We start from the raw sequence: 19,559 nt of genomic DNA, 5'->3' as shown, positions 1-19,559 counted from the left end.
AGTCCCAGAAAAAAATACCACAAACAGGATGAAAGGTAACCCTAGAGCAGGAGAAAGCAACCATGCCCTGCAGAAGTTAATCAATTTCATGTCTAACAGCAAGGGTCCATAAAAAGGATGCTTCCACTTATGTGGCTTTAGAGGCCTCAAAGGATTACTAATGTAGCTTATGGTGGACCCCATCTCCGTGGCAGTTCCTTCAGCAGTGTTAACACTGCCTGTATCACAAAGTACTCCTGTCAATGGATGCTGTGGTGAAAGCCTGTCTTCTCCCTGACAAAGCTATCTGGCAAGTCTTTACATACATACCTTCTCATCTGAAATACTCTTCTAAAAGTAAAACATGTGAGAATTCAGAGCCATGGGAGAGGATGCATAGGTCTACTTCCCCCATCCAGTCCAGAGCCCTGGATTCTCTTCCAGCAGTATGGACATCCTGAGATTAAAGAATGGGATTTCTCCTCAGGGCTGTCATACAGTCACAGCTGCAAAGGACTTGGGGGTCTCCACTCAGACAGTACAAGAAACTGGGGGACAGTGACAAGACAGACTGACATCCCTTCTGCAGAAAGGAAAACTCCTAGCATGGATAGTTCCTTCATCATATGCAAAAACAACTTTAAACTCGAGTCCCCCATAGGGGAAGGAGGAGACGTGGACATCATCATCTTCCACCTGGGAATCAATACAATGAGACTTTGTAGTAAATTTCCTCAATGTCCAGAAAATCATGTCACAGGATGAAAATAAATGACTGGAGGCCAACTGTCAGGGGTAAAGATATGGCCTCTTGACAAATCATTTCCAGCTCAGAAGGATGTATAGCCGGAGACTGTCCTGCTAAATCTGGTGTACCAACATCAGGTGGGCAGATACCAGTCCAGATGCCTGACTAGAAGGCTGGACTAATGTTAGAAGAGTCAGAATTGGGTATGGGGGGATGCAACAATACAGTCCACAATGGGGTCTACCAATGGAGCTCACAAACAGGCCTGCACTTGCAAGGGGACAAGACTTGCCACCAACCCCCCCCCCCCCCAAAAGGCAGGACTTAACCAATCTAAGTCAAGAAAATGAGAGGTTAAGCCAACACAAAAGAAACTGCAATCCAAATATGTGAGTTCACATATGGAGTTTGGTATTTCAAGAGAAGAACACATCAGGTTTACCAGGCCCTGAGGACAAAAAAAAAAAAAAAAAAAAAAAACAGTGCTCCTACTTTCCTGTCTCTCAATGGATCTGGAGACAGGAGGTACAGAAACAGAAGTCCTTTGCTGAAGTTTTATATTGGACTATGTAAGTTTGGCATAATCATTGGCAGGAAGAACAGGAGGCCTCCAAACTATAGAGAGAGAGAAGAAAACTCCTTAAGCTGTAAAAAGAACGAAGGAGTAGTGGGTCCTGTAACAGAACCAGTCATCCAAAGGACATATTTCAACAGGGGAAAAATTCTCCATCCAACCCGCTTGGACACCTCAACATGTAGAAAACGGCATAGTTTTAATCAAAAACAATTTAGCATGATTAGCTGCAACGGGTAACAGTTTAATTGATTTGGCCAACTTGACAAAGAAAGCCTTTTTTAGAGGACTGAACAGGCCTAGATTTACAAGGCTGTCCCTAAAGAAAGGGGAAATGTCACAAGTTAATGGGACAATGAAAATTGTCTCTGCTTGACTAAACCAAATTGGAAATATTGAGACTTCTCCTGAACCTGTCAATCTAACAAAGTACAAAGCTGCTTTTTCTGCACACTTAGATTATTAATGAGCTTGGTACAAACATCATAGGACTTGGTGGACGTCATCAATAAATATTTACTATGATTTTTGGTAAAGGTGACTTGTTTGTCACAGTCCGACTTACCAGGGCAATAAAACATGATGACAAAAATGGCCCAGAGACAAAAACTATCAAATCAACAGTAGGGCAAGTAAATGCTCTAACATCAAAAGGTAGAAATAAAATTGCAAAACAAAGTTTATTCCAGGGACCACAAGGGAACAAAGTAAATCAATCTGAATTTCCAAAACTTGCCTGGAAGCATTTAGAATCCAACCAAATGTACTTAATAGCAGGAAGAAAACTGAAAATGGAGGAAAAAAGTAGAGATGTGGGATTGTTATGGGTAAGAGAAGCTAAACATAGCCTGTGCAGACTGCCCACATCCTAAAGAATAAGACTGAATTTCATTAGTTTATCCTAGTTTCCTTACCTTCTCATATCTATTGCAAAGTTTTCCTTACCTTCTCATGTCTATTGCAAAGTAACTTGAGATTATGTAAAGTAAATTACTTCAGGATACTGCACTGGCCAATCTCAACTGCCTCCTCCTTCCTTACAATAATGCAACAATGAATGCTATGTGCTTCTACCGTAACCTCCTGTTAGTGGCTGAACAGTAGTATGGGTATTGTACCAATGCACAATACTGTTCCCTTTTCAGACACTTCAGACATTACCAGTGTGAGTCTTGGACTGTGATATGTTAGCCAAAATAATTTTTTTAAACAGTTTAGGCAATGAACATGGGAACATTTAACACAGGTGAAAAATAAATGGGCACGCAAGTACTGACTCCATCCTCGTACGTTTAGTGCTTGACATCACAATGTACAGTAAAAACAAGAATTCCCCAGGTTGCAAAAATGTAACGACATGAATATAAAAAAAAGAGATCCTATCAACTACTTACTGCAGAGATCCTTCAGTGTTCATTTTGGAAAGTATATTTAAGTGGTAATCAAAGTCCATCCCATGTGACAGGTTTTCTTTCTTTTGATGCACAACACTGGAAAACCAGTTGCAAGGACATTCCAAATAAAGATATTACAAGATCATGCATGACACTCAGCTCTGATTTTTTTAATTATATATACCTTATACAGCTGTCCTTTGCTATTTCCCAGGAATGCAATGGTATGTTTCTGTTCCACTGTGGCAACCACAGCTGTCAGACGAGCATCTGGGCTTTCCAAGACTTGCACACCCTCCAGCGGCACCCGACTGGCCATTGGGCTAGGAGTGTGGTCTGATCCACAGGGATAGGCATCCAAAGTATCCTGTAAGCAAGAACACTTGTACCTTAGTCACAATCCACATCATCCTGTACTCCTACATTCGCTCAACATGTACTTCATCCACAGGAAGCTAACTTTCAGTATTTCCAATGCACAATTGTTTTTACTATGGTTCATGTTGTTTTGTGCTACGTGTACAACTAGTAACAATTTAATCATGAAATGTCTTACAGTATATCCTGACTGCACTGTCATATCATCTCAAGAAAAAGATCATGATTTTCTTAAACCTGCGGTCCTGAAATCATAATTTTGTGAAATTTTTGAATTAAATGTTTACCATATCAAAAATGTCACTTGGTTGAATAAATGGGTGCTTCTTTTTTGGCATAAAATCTCCACATACTTTGGTGTTTTTCATACTTCTCAGTAAACACACACAATAAAAGCTGTTAATCAGTGAAAACATGGGGTAAGGAACACTGGGTTGAAAGGCTCTGAGATTTTGTTCATAATCCCTTAGACCATGAAATGTACCTAACAACCTTGGGCCTCAAATCCAGACATTAAGAGTACCCAGGTAAACAGATATCAGTTACTTTGGTAATTTATTGTACAGCCACTATTAAGGGTGAAATCCTTCTATCCAATACTGTCCTCTTGATGCACAGAATCAGGTCTCACAGCAGCACACAGCACAAGTAAAGACACCACTCTACTCTTCTTATACAGTTTCAATAAGCTTAACTAATAGCATCAACTGTGCAAATAAAAGCTCTTATTACAGAAGAAAACATTTGCAGTTTGGTGGTTTCTCTTTCAAGCAACCTGCAACTTCTACATTGAGCAGCCATACTGGCAATAATATAGTTTAAGCAATTCAGTAATCTCAATTTGCCATTTAAGTTTACCAGAATTTTGCCAGCCAACCACACAGAAAGAGGCTCCATACCTGTGACAGTGGTGACCCATGTTAGATTAGCAGACAGTATGCCAAGAGGATAGAAAGTAGAGGGGGTAAGCATGGATTAAACATCATTTACTTTTCCTCCTCCTCCTCCTCCTCTCAGAGGCTCTCTTTTATGCCTGGTTATGGTCTCTTGTGAAGCCGGGGTGTGTGTGTGGGGGGGGGGGGGTGGCTAACCAAGTCAGAACACTGCATGGAAACTAAGGAGGATCACCTACAATGAAGGGTGTGCTAGTGGAAGCATGGACTGTCAGACTTCCTTGGCATTACTGCATTTCTTGCCTGGTACTAGGGAAGCAATGCAGGGCAAAACAGCAAAGGGCCTTAAAGGCAGCTTGGATGATACTGGGAAGTCTTCTGAGTGCATTATCCTTCAGATGAGATGTTAAACTGAGGCCCCATCTGCTTGAGTTGGTGGTAGCTCATGTGGATATAAAAAAATCCCAGGGCATCTTTTGAAAAGAGTAGGGGTCATTTACTTATATACAAAAAGCACTCTTATTTACACCATATTCACAAATACACAGATATTCAAATATATTTACATATATACATAATTTCCTTTACATTCATACTAGATTTTCATCCCTATTAGACCCTCACACTCCTTTTTCCATAACCACGATCTGATTTTACTTAATTGTTGCTAAAATCCACTTACCGTTAAACAATTTAATTTATTCTTTCATTCCACAAACTATACAATATAAAATAACGTCTCTATTCTAACGTATTCTTTACTTCTATTACATCCATATTTAATCTTATCCATGTTTATTTTATCTACTTATTTTATAAATCTGACAAATTCTTTACACAGTTTTCCTCCATAACCTTTTTACTCTTTCACATTTCAAAAACACATGTTCCATAGTGTCTTCTTTTTGACAATGAAAACATTTTATCATTTTTCTTTCATATGGCATATTTCCTTTTACTGGCAATTTATCTATAACCAGTCTCCACAAATAATCTTGACATTCTACTTTATACCACTTTTTTATAGCTTTAACCTTTTCATCTGTTAGATGTTTCCCATGGTTTTACATAGTAAAGTTTTATCATTATATTCTTGTACCGTTCTTTTTTTCTACATCAATTTTTATTTTCCACAAAATATTCTTTCTGGGTAACATTTTATTTTTTAATTTACACATGCTTTCTCATTTATTTATTTTTTTTACCATATCCCAACATTTATCATACTTATATTTATACAATTTTGCTACTAATCTCTCATTTTTCATTTACCCACTTTAACACTTTGTAAAAAATTTAATGAAGCAGCATATACCACTGAGTTATTTAACCCTAAACCTCCTTCCTCTTTCATTACATACAAAACTCTTTTTACTGGGTTTAATCTACAACCCCATACACATAAAAAAAAAAAATCTGTGATAATTCATTTTCAAATACTGCCGACAACATAAACACTTGCTAAGTATGCTATTTTCCCCATCAGTACTGAATTTATCAAATAAGCCTTTTTCTGGATAATATACATGCTCTCCAGAAAAGACAGGTTTGTTTTTTTGTTTTTTCCCTTGAATTCTATGTATATTCCCAAATTTTATACTTGACAGAAACTTCATTTACTGTTAAATATATACCCCCTGTCTTTACTACATAACCTAAACTTTACTTTAATCTTTATTTAAAGCTATCCCTATCACCTCTAGACACTCATTTGTGTAAATTACTTTTTATCCAAATTTTTGCCACTATTATGTCATCTGCATATGTTAACAGAATGGGAATTCTTAACCCTTCAAGGTGTTATACACCCCACCTCCTTCATTTTGTGATTTCACATACTATCACAATCATAACTAATGCAGAGAGTATACTAAACTCACTGGAGATCCCTGTCTTACGCCACTCTTCATACTGTACCTCTTGGCTTTACCAGCCGTTTACAAGTATTTCTGCTTTATTATTACTATATGCTGGCATACATAATTTCCGAACGTTCTCACTTACATTCTTTCAATATTACCCCTAAGATTTCATGTCCAGTTGTATCAAATGCCTTAAGGATTCCTATCATGATTTTTTTGTCTTTTTTTGTTACTATTCATAATATTATCCACAATTTCTATATCATTAATAATTCTTGACAACCATTTTCCTTTATACTATATATACCATCTTTCATAAGATTTTCCATTTTAGTTTCAAATTTCTCTTGCATTAGTTTCATAAAGCTCTTATATTTATACATACAATCTTCACTTAACAATTCACTCAATCTTTAATTTTTTTTTTGCCAGTCCCTTAAATTTTTATACTCTATTCCATCTGGTCCTGTAACTGAACCTATATTTACTTGTTCAAATGCTTTATCTAGCTAAATTAAAGAAATTAGAAGTTACGCAATTACCATAACTTGGCAGCTGTGTTACTCATTTTCCTTCTTCCTCACAAATGGGTCTAGGCTCCAATCCTCACATCTGACTCAACCACATTTACAAGACTTCAGATCCAAATCTGGAGCACCTGCCTCTATCCATGATGCTCTATTCAATCCCCAGCTCCTCAGATCACGTTTTCTGCCTTACTGTCCACTGTGTTATAGAGAGAGAACTGACAAGAAAAAGACTGAGGCTCAAACTAGGAACACAAGGGTTCCAGTATCATCCAAAATCCTTCTAGGATTGACAGGGCCAGGGGATAGCTGGGAGGAAAGGTGAGGAAGAATGAAATGGACACAAATATCAAATTATGGTACGTACATAACTTCTAAATCTGATTTTTTTCCTTTTCATTCTTCCTCAGGAATGGGTCAGAATCCCCAGCTATGGAACTCTCTGGAGGCCCTCAAGGAAGGACATGATAGAGCACTGTCGAACCAAAGGAAGCCCCTCTTCTGGAGACTATGTCTAATTTGCAATGTGTAACAAGGTACGAGTCTTTGACCAAGTGGCTGCACAGCATATGTAGTCAATGGAAGTTCTTGAGGAAAAGGCACATGAAGTAGCCATAGATCTAGTGGAATGAGCTCTAGGATAACGAGACAACTCCAAGCTTTCTGAGAATAAATCTAAGAAATACAATCAGTAATCCATTTGGCCAGAGTAATTTTGGGAACTGCCTGATCCAAGCAGTTAGGGGAAAAAGATATAAACAGCTGATCAGATTTCCTGTACTGTTTTGTTCTGTGAAGATAAAAACGCAACTGCCTGTGAACATCAAGAAGGTGCAGCATATATTTGCCCTTACTAGAAAGGTTTGGAAAGAAAACTAGTAATTGCATGGACTGGTTAATGTTGGTCTCTATAGACACTTTAGGCAGAAAGGAAGTATTGGCTCATACAGACAGCCTATCCTTACAGAAAACAATGTAAGGAGGCCTAGCCGATGAAGCCTGGAGCCCAGAGATTCTTTTGCTGAAGTGATAGCTACTAAAAAGATTGTTTTCCAAGACAGAAACTTCATATCACATTTCCGCCAGTTCAAAGGGTTTCCGATTTAACCCCTGAAGGACCATCATCAGATTCCAAGGAGGAGAGGGATCCTATACTGAAGGTCTACGGAGGAAAACTCCCTTCATGAAAGCTTTCCATAATCTGAAGATGCCAGAGAGAATGATTTGTTCCCAGCATGGAGGTTGGATACAGCTTCCAACTGAAGTTTAATACAAAAACTAGCCCCTTTCTTAGAGAGAGTAGTGAGAAAATGAAGAATGGCTGAAATAAGTGCTGAAAAGGGGTCAATATTCTGTTTGGAAGCCCACACAGAGAATATTTTCCATTTGCTTCTGTAGACTTTCTGGGTGGAGGCCTTTTGGCAGGCCAAGATAATGTCATGAACTGGGGAAGTGAGCCTGGACTGTGACCATCATCGGAAGTGGATAAGCCATGCTGTCAGCTTGAAGGCGTTGAGATTGTGAAGTTGAATTCCTGATGGATGAGATAGGAGATCCTGAGTGGGCTCCAGTATCCATGCAGGACATTTCAAGTGAGACCAGAGGAAGGGGAACCATACCTGTTGAGGCCAGGAGGCGGCAATGAAGATGACTGAGCTCTTTAGCCTGCTTGCTTTCTGTAAGAACTTCAGGATCATTGGAAAAGGAGATAAGCATATAGGAGACCTGGGAGCCAATTCTGAATCAGACCATCCCTCGGTGACTCACCCAGAGGAAACTACTTGCTGTACTTGTTGAGAGGCAAAGCAAATAGGTCACAGCAAGGCCAGTGGTTGAAGATCATATTTGCTACCATTTGAATGAGGGACCACTCGTGTGGAATCAGAATAGCCCTGCTGAGTGTCTGCCAATGCACTGGTTTTCACTGGTATATGTGTTGCAATAAGAAAGCTGTCTGAAGAGATCACCCATTCCCAGACCCTCATGACCTCTCTGCACAATGGGTAGGAATGGCTTCCTCCTCCTCTGTTGATGTACCAAACTACTGACATATTGTCTGTATGGACTGCAATAGCCCCTATAGGGAGAACGTCCTGAAAGGCTTGCAATATTAGGACTACTCATCTCGAGGACATTGATATGCAACTTGGTCTCCGAGGGGGATCACTTGCCTTGGACCATCTTTCCCGGGAAATGCCCCACCCCCACCCCAGTCGGGAAGTGCCTGTAGTCACTATGGAGATTGGAGGAAGGGAGAACGGCTTGCCTAGAAACAGATAGTCTGACTGGATCTACCAGTGAACATGTTTGCAGACTGGAGTAAATCTTATGGGAAATTAGAGTTTGATAAAGAATAGACCACTGTATCGCCAATGTTCATTGAAGGATTCACAAAGGATCTTGCAAGAGGAACTAGAAGAATGGAAGCTGACCAACCCAAAAGCTTGTAGCACTAGTTTTGCTGGAGGGGATGGATAACAGTATAACCCACACCTGATTTCTCAGTGATGTGATGAAGAGGTAGTGATGCCACTTGAGTCATGGTATTCAGTTGACTTCCTATAAATTCCAGTCTCTGTACAGGAGTTGGGTTTGATTTGGCATGGTTTACTGAGATACCAAAGGAGTTGGATATCTGAAGCAGGTAAATCCCAGGGTTATATAGGTTAATGCTTGGTTGCAGCAGTGAGAAGCAGAATCAAGATAGGAAACACGCGATATCGTCAGAGTCTCAGGTGAGCTGCCACAACTGCCATGCATTTGGTGAACACACTGGGGACTCTGGTGAATCCAAAGGGCATTGCTCTGAACTGGTAATGACTGGTTGCCAGCTGAAAGTGCAGCTGTTTCCTGGAGTGCCTGTTTATTTTGATGTGACAGTATGCATCCTGGAGATCTATAAAGCACATCCAATCGCCCTTGCATAGAAGAGGCAGGATGGACAACCGTAATCATCTGGAACTTCAACTTCTTTAAATACTGGTTCAAATTGTTTAAATCCAAAACTGGTCTCGGATCCTGTTTTCTTTGGCACTAAAAAGAAGCAGGAGTAAGTTCTGAATCCAATCGCTTCAGGTGGGATTTCCTGGATGTCTCTTTTGTAGCAGCTCTTGGATTTCTTGAGCTGCATGCTCCCTCTGACTAGGTGGAACATCGGGGAGTTTCTTTGGACAGGAGATGGAAGGGAAAAGGGTATGTAGTAACCTCTAGATACGATTCTTAGCCCCCATGAATTTGTTTGTTCAGACATCTAGGTGCAAGGAAAGATGATGCTGACTAACCCCAGAGGTGGACAGTTGGGCAACGCTTCAGGAGTGCTGGCAGGGTCTAATCGGAGGAGGAGTCTGAAACCCTGATTTTGCAGGCCCCCCTCTGCCTCTGGGGCATCTTCTACTGAAACCTCCTCCTCCTCTGGAGGAAGCGTCCCCACTAGAGTGCTGAAAATGTCCCTGAGATTTCTGGAACCACATTTTCTTACAACCCACTGGTTCCTAGAGAATGTGCACTGAGGAGTAGAAAAGTTGACTCAAATGGCAGACAGGGTCTTTCCCTCCTGTTTTCTGCAGGCGAGTGCATCTTTCACTGATGGCCCAAACAAAGAAGAGCCACCAAAGGTAGCATTGACAAATGATGCCTGAAAGGGTCCCACAAAGTCCCATAGCCTTATCCAGGCATAACTCCTAAAGGCTATGCCTATACCGCCTGCTCAACAGGCATCCTTCGCCATATGGGAGATCAGCCTCATTGATGCACTGGAAATGGACAGAACTGAGACCAACTGAGGAGACATTCTTGAGGTCCTCTGCAGACATGGACTCAGTTTTTGAAAGCTCCTTGGTCAAATCTCTCTGCAAACGAGTGAAGTGTACCAGGTAGTCCAACAACCTTAGTGCAAATGTTACTGAGGCATACAAACTTTCCAAATCCTTCCATCGCTCTGGCCTCCCTGTTCGGTGAACAGGCAGAGGAGCTTTGTTCTGCTAGCTCCTTCTTAGTAGCTGTCACCACAACTATGGCATCAACTGGGATTCCCTTGCACCAGTGAGGTCTAGCCAAAGAGAGACCTAAGAACGTTTTGGTTCTAGGGAACTAAGAACTTGTCGGGGCACTTGGGGATGGGCTTGACAGTATCTGGTCCCTTCCAAGCCTGGTGGGAAACCAGGTCAACAAGTTCACCTGCCGGGGGGGGCACCCAAGACATAGAAGGGTTGGCCCAGAAACCCTCCAGGAACACAGACTCCTCAGGAGAAGGTGATTTCCCGGAAGTCTCCAAAGGAACTATCAAGTGATCAGGGGGATCCTTCTCCCTCATCAAAATCAGTGTCTTCTGTGAGACACTCCAAAAGGGAGTCTATGCGCCTCCTCTAACCTGCTGTTTTCTGAGGTACCTCTTCAGTGGGGTGTTCAGGAGAAGTGTCAGAAGAGGGGGAAAATCCCTCTGGGGAAGATGTGTGGAGGCTTCCCGGAGCTTGCTGACCTTGAGGAGCAGAAAAAAAAAGTTATGTACTTACCATAACGTTCCATCTGTGTTGTCCATTTTCATTTAACTTTGATGTATGGGTTCGGTTCAGATAGCAGAACCGACTTGGCCGTTACTACAACTAGTGCTGACCAAAAACTCTCGAGTTTCACCTCTACCCATAATCCCCCTCTCTCAATTACCTCAGATCAAGTTTGCAGATGTATCCAGTGATCAACCCTTAATGGAAACCATATCTGCTATATCTTAAACGTTACCATACGAGAAAATTTTATCATCTGTTCCACCAAAAAGTCTTCAAAAGCCAGGGGGATGGAGGGAGTAAAGGATAAATGAAAATTGACAACACAGATGGAATGTTACGATAAGTACATAACTTCTTTATCTGATGTCAATTTTCCTTTTATCCTTGATGCATGGGACAGAGTCCCCAGCTACCTTAGACCTTGGGAGGACTCATGGTAGGACATTCCTGTACACCACTGAACTGAAAGATGCTCTTCCCCTAGAGACCGAATCCAATTTGTAAGGAGTAATGGAAGCCGCAGTGGTACAGCAGTAGCGTTGTTGCCTCACAGCAAGAGGTTCTCCTGTTCAATTCACGGCTGGAGTGCCTTCTGTGTGGAGTCTGCATGTCCTACTGGCGGTTGAGTGGCCTCCGAAAGACATGTGTGAGTGGGCTTGCCTTCGCTGAAGGTTGGGCGTCGGGTTGGCAACTCTGGCACCATAAAAAAAAATCTACTGCCAATCAGTAGCAGACTGGAGTTCCGCTGTGGCGACCCCTAACTGGGAAAAGCCGAAAAGACAAACAACAAAGGTATAGAGAGAAGCCCAAGTTGCTGCTGCTGCACATATACCATCCACTGAAGCCCTCGACTGGAAAATGGCTGAAGTGGCTACAGACCTTGTACAGTGTGTGCCTCAATAGGTCTAGGCAAATCAATTTCTCTCATTGGCATACAATCCTTGAGCCACCTGGCTAAAGTCCTGTTACTAACTGGTTTACCAAACCTTGCACTTGAAAAGGAGACAAAAAGTTGGTCAGATTTTCTAATGTCTTTTTTTTGTGACGATAAAAGCGTAATTGTCTGTGAACATCTGGCAAATACAGGCAGTATGTTCACCTTTGAAAAGTTTGGAAAAAATACTGGCAAATAGTTTGATATTAGACTCTGATACTACCTTACACAGAAAGGTGGAATTTGTTCACAAGGAGACAGTCTTTGTGAAAGATCAGATAAGGAGGTTTCCATGACAAGGCCTGGATTTCTGAGATCCTTCTAGCAGAAGTTATTGCCACTAAAAATAATGTTTTCCGTGACAAGAACTTTGGATGACAATCCGCAGAAAGTTCAAAGGGGGAACGTACAATGGTTTGCAACACTAGGTTTAAGTCTCAAAGTGGCATTGGATCCTTGAAGGGAGGTTTCAACAAGAGTCTCACTTTTAAGGAAGACAGTCTATGAGAAACCACGGAACATTTTCAAACCAACATGTACATTTGAAATTACTGCCAACTGTATTCTGAAAGTAGAAGGAGAAGCTCCTGCATTGAAAAGAGGAGCTAAGAATTTTAAAATATTATCAACAGAAGTGGAAAAAGGTTGATATCCCTTTCACGACCCCAAATGGAAAATCTCTCCCATTTACTGTTACACAGCTTCCTGGTAGAAGGTTTATGAGACGCTAGAAGAACTTGGTGTGCTAGGGGAGAAAAATTAAGAAACCTGGCAACTAGTGGAACTGGAGGAACCATGGTGTCAACTTGAGGTTCAGAAAGTCTGGGTGAAATAGTCCATCTGGATGGGACAGACAAGGTCTGGAGTTGGATCCAGAGTCCATGGTTGCTGAATTAGGTAAAGCCAAAAAAGGGGGAACTATATCTATCGAGGCAAAAAGGGAGTAATGAGGATTACTTAGCTCTTCAACCTGAGTGCGTTTCTGTAAGAATTGTGGAATTAGCGGTATTGGGTAAAAGGCATACAGGACCCTGGGGGGTTAAGTGTGGAGAAGAGCATCTCTTGGTGACTTCCCCAGAGAGGGAATCAGGGCAAAGGAGTTGCTGCACTTGTTGCTTAGGGGAGAGTCGAACAGGTTGCAACAAGGCTGGTCCCAGAGAAAAAAATCTTTTCCGTCACTGCTGGATTGAGAGATCATTCATGAGGCTGCAGGATACATCTGCTCAGTTTGTCTGCTATCATAATGGAACTCCCTGGAATGTGCGCTATCAGAAAGCTGTTGGAACAGATCGCTCACTGCCACATTCTTAGTGCTTCTCAACAAAGGGGATACAATTTGGTTCCTCCCTGTATGCTGATGTACCAAACTACTGACATATTTGTCTGTTTGGATCACAATTGTTCCTGAGGTAGAGCAGTCTGAAAGGACTGCAATGCTAAGAGCACCGCCTCTTAGCTCCAGAACACTGATGTGCAAGTTGGCCTCTAAGAGGGACCAAGTGCCTTGGACAGTCTTGCCCAGAAAATGTCTCACCCCCACCCCATCTGGGAGATGTCCGTGATCATTATGGCCTTGGATTCTGGAAGGACAAAGGGGCAGACCTGAAGAATTTCTTTGGACTATTCACCAAGCTAGATCTGTCTTGCAATAATTGATCAGAATCTAAATCAGACATGGGTTGGTATTGCTTAGACCAATGAGATGCCAGCAGCCACTGCAGAATCCTCATATGCTCGCTCTCTAAAGGAACTAGAGTTACTGTCGTGGCCATGGAACCTAAAGCCTGTAAGTTTAGAAGAGTGGGCACGTTCTTGCTAGGAATTATTTTCTGAACTTGTGCTTTGATTTTTTGAAGTCTTGCAGGAGGAAGGGAAGCAACATTTGTCGTCGTATTTAATACTGCCCCTATAAACTCTAGGGTTTGAGTTGTAGTCAGTTGAGATTTTTTGTGATTTATAGCTATTCCTAAGTAAGCACAGGTGTGAAAAACATAACCCCTGCATTTAACAGTCGATGTCTGGTCAGAGCAGTAATGAACCAGTTGTCCAAATACAAAAAAACCCAGAATCCTTGCGGTCTCAAGTGAGATGCTACTACTGCCATACATTTGGTGAAACACCCTGGGTGCTGCAGTGAGACCAAAGGGTAGAGCCCTGAATTGGTAATGACTGGCTCCCAACCAGAAACAAAGAAATCTTCTGAAGCATTTGTCCATTTTTATGTGGTAATACACATTCTGAATATCTATCGAGCACATCCAGTCATCCTTTTCTAAGAATGGACTGTACCGTGACCATCCAGAATTTAATTTGCCGAACTGATTTGTTCAACACACAGATCCAAACTTGATCTCCAGTCCCCAGTCTTTTATTGCACTAAAGAATCTTAAGTAAATTCTGGATCCCCTTTGGTCTGGTGGAACTTCTTGGGTGATTCTTTGATCTAGCAATTTTTGAATTTCTAGAACTGCTGGTTCCCCTCTGAATGGGTGGAAAATTGGGATTTTCTTTGCATACAGGTGGGGGGGTATCAGAAAAGGGTATGGTATACCTTCTGGATATGAACCATTGCACCCAAGAATCTGTTATATTTAGCCAGGCATTTTTGTGCAAAGATAAGCATACCCTGACAGACTCCAGAGGAAGAAAATTGGGCCTCCTTTCAGGAATGCTGAAAGGGCTTATCTGGGAAGGAGTCGCTGAAGCCCTGGTTCTACAGACCACCTCTGCCACATGGACAGCAAATTCTATTGATATAGTTCCCCCTCTACCCCTGGGAGAACTGGCACCACATGCGTTTTTAGAAAGGCCCTTGGGATTATTTGACCACATTTTTCCACTGCTCCTTTGATTCCTTTAAAAGGATATTTGGGGGTGTGGAAAAATGCAGCCTCACAATAGAAGGGGTCTTACCATTCTTCTCACACCTGGATAACGTCTCAAACTTTTGGGCCAAACAGGGATGATGTCAAAAGGTGCATTGATGAATGAAGACTTAAATGGTTCCATGAAGTCACAAAGGCGCATCCAGGCGTCTCTCTAATGGCTACGCCTGAACCCACCGTTCTTGTGGTCCCTTCAACTGCATATGCAATGAGCCGCATGGGCAAATTTAAACACAGACTCCAGAGTGGTCAACTGGGAAGTAACCTTCTCTTGGACTCCCTCAGTAACAGCTCTTGCAAGGGTATCAGCCAATTCCTTGATCAGATCCCTTTGAAGTCTGGTAAAACATGCCAGGACACTCAAAGACCGTAAGGCAAAGGTCGATAAAGGGTAAAATCACTTCCCAAAACAATCCATCGCCAGATACTTTCTACTGGGTGGATGGATAAATGAACTTTCCTCAGCAAGTTCTTTTTTCATGGAGGCTGCTACGACCATGGCATTTACCGCTAAACCTTTATCCCAAAATTGCTCTTCTTCGGATGCACATAAAATTTTGTCCCGTCTCTTGGAGATGGGTTCAATGATATCTGGAACCTTCCACGCCCACTAAGAAATCAACTGAATAAGTTAGTCAACAGGCAGAATCACCCAAGAGGTAGGATGGGTAAGTACCAAAAGCCTGCAGGTAAACAGATTCCTCTGAGGAAGAGTTTGGGGGCTTCCAGCCACCCCTCTGTTTCAAAATTTCTACAATGTTTCCGAAGGAGACATCTTCAGGAGGTGACCTTGGGGACCCTTCCCCATCATCAAAAATCAGTGTCTTCTGTGACAGACTCCTGAGGGGAATCTGAGTGCTTCCTCTTGCACTTCTTTTTCTTCTAAGGAACCTCTTAAGGGGATAGTCTGGAGACATATCAGAAGATGACAGAACATGTATGAGATTACTGAGGTTTGGGACTTACTGCCCCAATGGAGAGAGAGAGAGAGGTCAAATAATTGGGAGTGAGGATAGAGCCTGCTCAGAGGAGGAAGGGACCAACTGAGTCACTGTGAGACAAGGCCCTCTCCATTGCCTCAAAGGCTGGACCTCCCGAAGAGGGGAGGGAGCCTGGAACTAAGATGGGCTGCCTCTGAACAGAGGTCACCCCCTGCACCGAAGAAATTGCCCAGAGACAGAAGCAGGAGCCAAAATGAACTGCGCCAATGCTCCAAAGTGCAGGGACTGCTCCAAAAAAATTGGAGTCAACTCCTGCCCCTCAGAGCAGACAGGACAGATACAGCCCCAAGTCGTCTCAGATTCCGAAATAACCAAAGAACTCAGGGTAATGACTGGTTCCAAAGAGAGAGAGGGGGTCTGGAACCGATATGGTCAGTGTCAGATGACTCGGAGCTGTAAACTCTGAAGCCTCGGAGGAAGTCAGAGGGAGAGTGGTTAAAGGGGAGAATGAAGGTTCAGCTCCTGGACTCAGAGGTCGGAGCCAAAGTCGTCCTGTAAAAACCTCTCGCCCACAATATTTTATTCATCAGCCTATTTACGTCTAGTTCTGCAAGGCTTTTGGTGGAAGTGACTGATGAGAGAGAAGGAGATTTTGGTCTTTGAATACTTCAGGTAACTTACCCACAAAGGAGTTGATAGATGGGGAGTAACTAGTTCTGGGTAAAACTGTTTTCCAATAACCAAAGTCTGTACCAACATAGTCAGCGTCAATGAAGCAGCAGAAGGTACATTTTCGGGAGTTTTGTCATAGTGGTGGTGGTCGGTGCAGGCGATTACCAGGTATAGAAGTCTTTGAGCCAAAGTCGTTAGGTTATAAGGACCTTTTTGGAACAGAGGATTCATGTTTCAAAGACGTCGGTACAAACAAACTCCTCTTTTTACCAATCTCCAAAGACAAGAAAGGAAGGGGAAGAAATATCCATCTTTCTTTTGTCTACAGCAGATATGGCCTCTCCAAAGGCAGAAAGGATCGAGCCTTTCAAAATCAATTTGTTTTTCTTTCAACAAGCACTCTATGGCTAAAACCATGACAAATACTGCAGTCCTCTCCTACTGTAAATGTACAGGTGGCCGCACTTCTGGCATTTTTTTGAAGCAAGAAGGGGCCTTAGCTTTCTCTGCCATGACAAAAAAACAGCTGGAAGGCGCACACAACACTCATGCAAAAAGGAAATAGAGAACACTCTCAAACAGCAAAAGCTGAAAGTAAAAGATACTTTTTTTTTAAATTTTTAAATAGGACAAAGAGGGAAAAACTATCAATAATGACAGTTAAGTAGCACATCAAAGTGTACAGAAAAGGGGATATCAATGTTGGCTGTAAAGAAATACACTGCAGTGTATGGAATGGGTAGAGGAACAAAAGGGAATAAACAGTGAAAAAAATAGAGAAACTAAGAAATTGGAGCAAAATACCTAAAAAAACTAAGCTCGAGAGCACTGGTGGATACATCCGTTTAGAAAACCAGCAAACGAGATCAAAGGTAATTGAGAGAGGGGGAATATGGGTAGAGGTGAAGCTCGAGAGTTTTTGGTCAGCATGAGCTGTAGTAATGGCTGAGTCAGTTCCAATACCGGAACCAAACCCATAGTTCAAGGTTAAAAAGAAAACTGACATCAGACTGATGGGTTCAGAGCTCAGACTTAAGAAGGACCAAGGGGTAGAATCCAAGATTTGAGAGGACATCTCTCTATGCAAAGAGAAAACCCTTTCTACTACCTGAAAGGATGACAGACCCAGGGAACCCCCCCCCCCTTCTCGGAGCCAAGGCAGCAGTGGACAGGAGGTCTGTACCGATCCCAACCCTCGGGAGAGAATTGGACCCGGGTTGTCCAGAGCTGAGGTACCAAAGGATAGATCCAACAAAGCGGGAGTCCAACCGAACCCCTCGGACCTGGCACCAACCTCTCAGATCCAAGACCCGCCCTGATCCAAAGCTATCGAAGCAGGGCTGGTCAGGGACACAGTCAGAGTAGAGGAGAGGAGCTTCCTTGGATCAGAGGTCGAATCTCTTGAGGATCTTGGATCCTGGGACTCCAAAATCGCAGGCCAGGTCAAAGAAAGAGACAGTATTGGCTGGGCAGGTGCACTAACAGATCCAAGGGACAGAGTTGGTAGGAACCCCATCTGGATCTGAGCCCTGAAAATTCTGTACAACATCCTGTCCACATCTGGCTCTCAAGCTCCTTGAAGATCTGGATGATGCTGTGCATGCAGGGTTAAGAATGCTTCCTTGGAGTTTAAAATAACTGTGAAGGCCCTCAAACTTCTGAAGGGCTTGTTTCCTGGAATCTATGGATCCTTGAGTAGCTTTAGAGGGGGTTTTAGTCCCAGGAGAAGGAGGAGGTGGAAATAAGCCTTTAAGTATCAACGTGTTGTGCCGGTCAGAGAGGGCTCGAAGGAAGAACAGTAGGGATACAGGAAAAACAAACCCTAATGCTAGAGATCACCTAAATATAATTAGAGGGAGGAGGAGAGAAAGAAATCGTAACCAAGATATTTAAATAAAAAAATATATATCTAAAGCTGAACAATAAGGTAGTCAAAGTACAACTCTCACTGCTTTAGATTCGATCCATCTTGTCACAATGGCAGTAAAAGAAATCTGAGGAGCTGTGGATGGGAGACAGCATTAGGGGTAGAGGGAGGAACTCATGATTTGGATCCGAAGTCTTGTATATGCAGCCAAGTCAGATCTGAGGATTGGATCCTAGACCCATTTGTGAGGAAGAATGAAAAGGACATCAGATTCTCCTTTTCCAACTCTATCTTTTTCAGTTAACTTTTTTTTATTTTCCATGTTTTTTTCCTCACTACCTTTGTTTTTCTTTACGCAATTCTTGTACATATTGTAGTACACTATTCATAATCTTTTTCTCAGTTCTGCTTCTCTCATTACACTACCTTCTTCCTTTACTAATCTGCTTGAGTAAGTCGATACTTTTTTTCCTTATAAAAAAAAATCTTTGCTTGTATAACATCTTATATTTTCTCTTGATTTCTTTAATATAATTCATTTTCTTTGTCAAAGTACTTTCTTTTGTGTTCTAAATCTGCCAATGCATCATTACATGTTATATGTTCTTTTATATTTTTCTTTCTACTTTTCCCAAATCATATTGTCACTGTAAAAAACATTTTTTTTATATTTTTCCTTAACTATCACCCACCATTCTGACCAATTTTCATAAAATGCTCTCACAGTAATATGATCTTTCCATAACTATTACTAATCTTTCTTCATTCCATGCCGTCTTATCCTTTAAGCCTTTATTTTCATATATTCATTTTCTTTTATCTCTAGCTACATTGCAAGATGATCAGAAAATCCTTTCAACTACCTCCACTTCTCATAGCTAAACCTTCTGATACTATACAATAATTTCCGTTCTATACATACCCTTTGTGTAAGTCCATGAATTTTTGTCCCAAAGTTTTAATTTACCACATCTTATTACTTCTAACATTTTTCTTATATAATTTACTTTCTTTTTATGCTTGCCTCTTAAATCACAAAGTCCCCTGTTGTTATAATATTCATATTTATCACTACAGTGTAAAATCTGATTAAATAAACTTTCACTTTGTTTACAATTAGTATAAAACATGTTATAATTCTATATTTTTTTCCATTTTAAATTTGCAATATATATGTATATTGTACCTTCTCACAAAATCACTATTATAATTTGTACTTGTGTGAAAAAAAAAACAAAAAACACACTAATGTTTTTATGTAACAATTGCTGTTTTTATAATATGTCATAACTTCTATATCAACTTTGTATGATTTCTTGGAGCTTTTCTCCCCGGGCCTCTACTGAAAATGGACATGTATCCAGCTAGACTAGCCTGGTCAACAAATGTAAAATAAATAA

General features: G+C 41.5%; 1 protein-coding gene across 1 annotated transcript in view; it reads right to left on the bottom strand.

The window, feature by feature from the left end:
- Positions 1 to 19,559, bottom strand: part of PLXNB1 (plexin B1) — a 3,809,096-nt gene that overhangs the window by 2,898,463 nt on the left and 891,074 nt on the right. Inside the window, exon 5 of the mRNA XM_044078026.1 lies at positions 2,880 to 3,062. Coding sequence (XP_043933961.1) covers positions 2,880 to 3,062 — 183 coding nt within the window. The remainder of the gene's footprint in view (positions 1 to 2,879; positions 3,063 to 19,559) is intronic.

The sequence above is a fragment of the Protopterus annectens genome, chromosome 7.part0 (genome assembly GCF_019279795.1).
Source record: "Protopterus annectens isolate FY-2018-M chromosome 7.part0, PAN1.0, whole genome shotgun sequence".
In the NCBI taxonomy this organism is placed as follows: domain Eukaryota; kingdom Metazoa; phylum Chordata; order Ceratodontiformes; family Protopteridae; genus Protopterus; species Protopterus annectens.
Note: the sequence above shows the minus strand (reverse complement) of the source record. Positions and strands in the feature narration are given on the sequence as shown.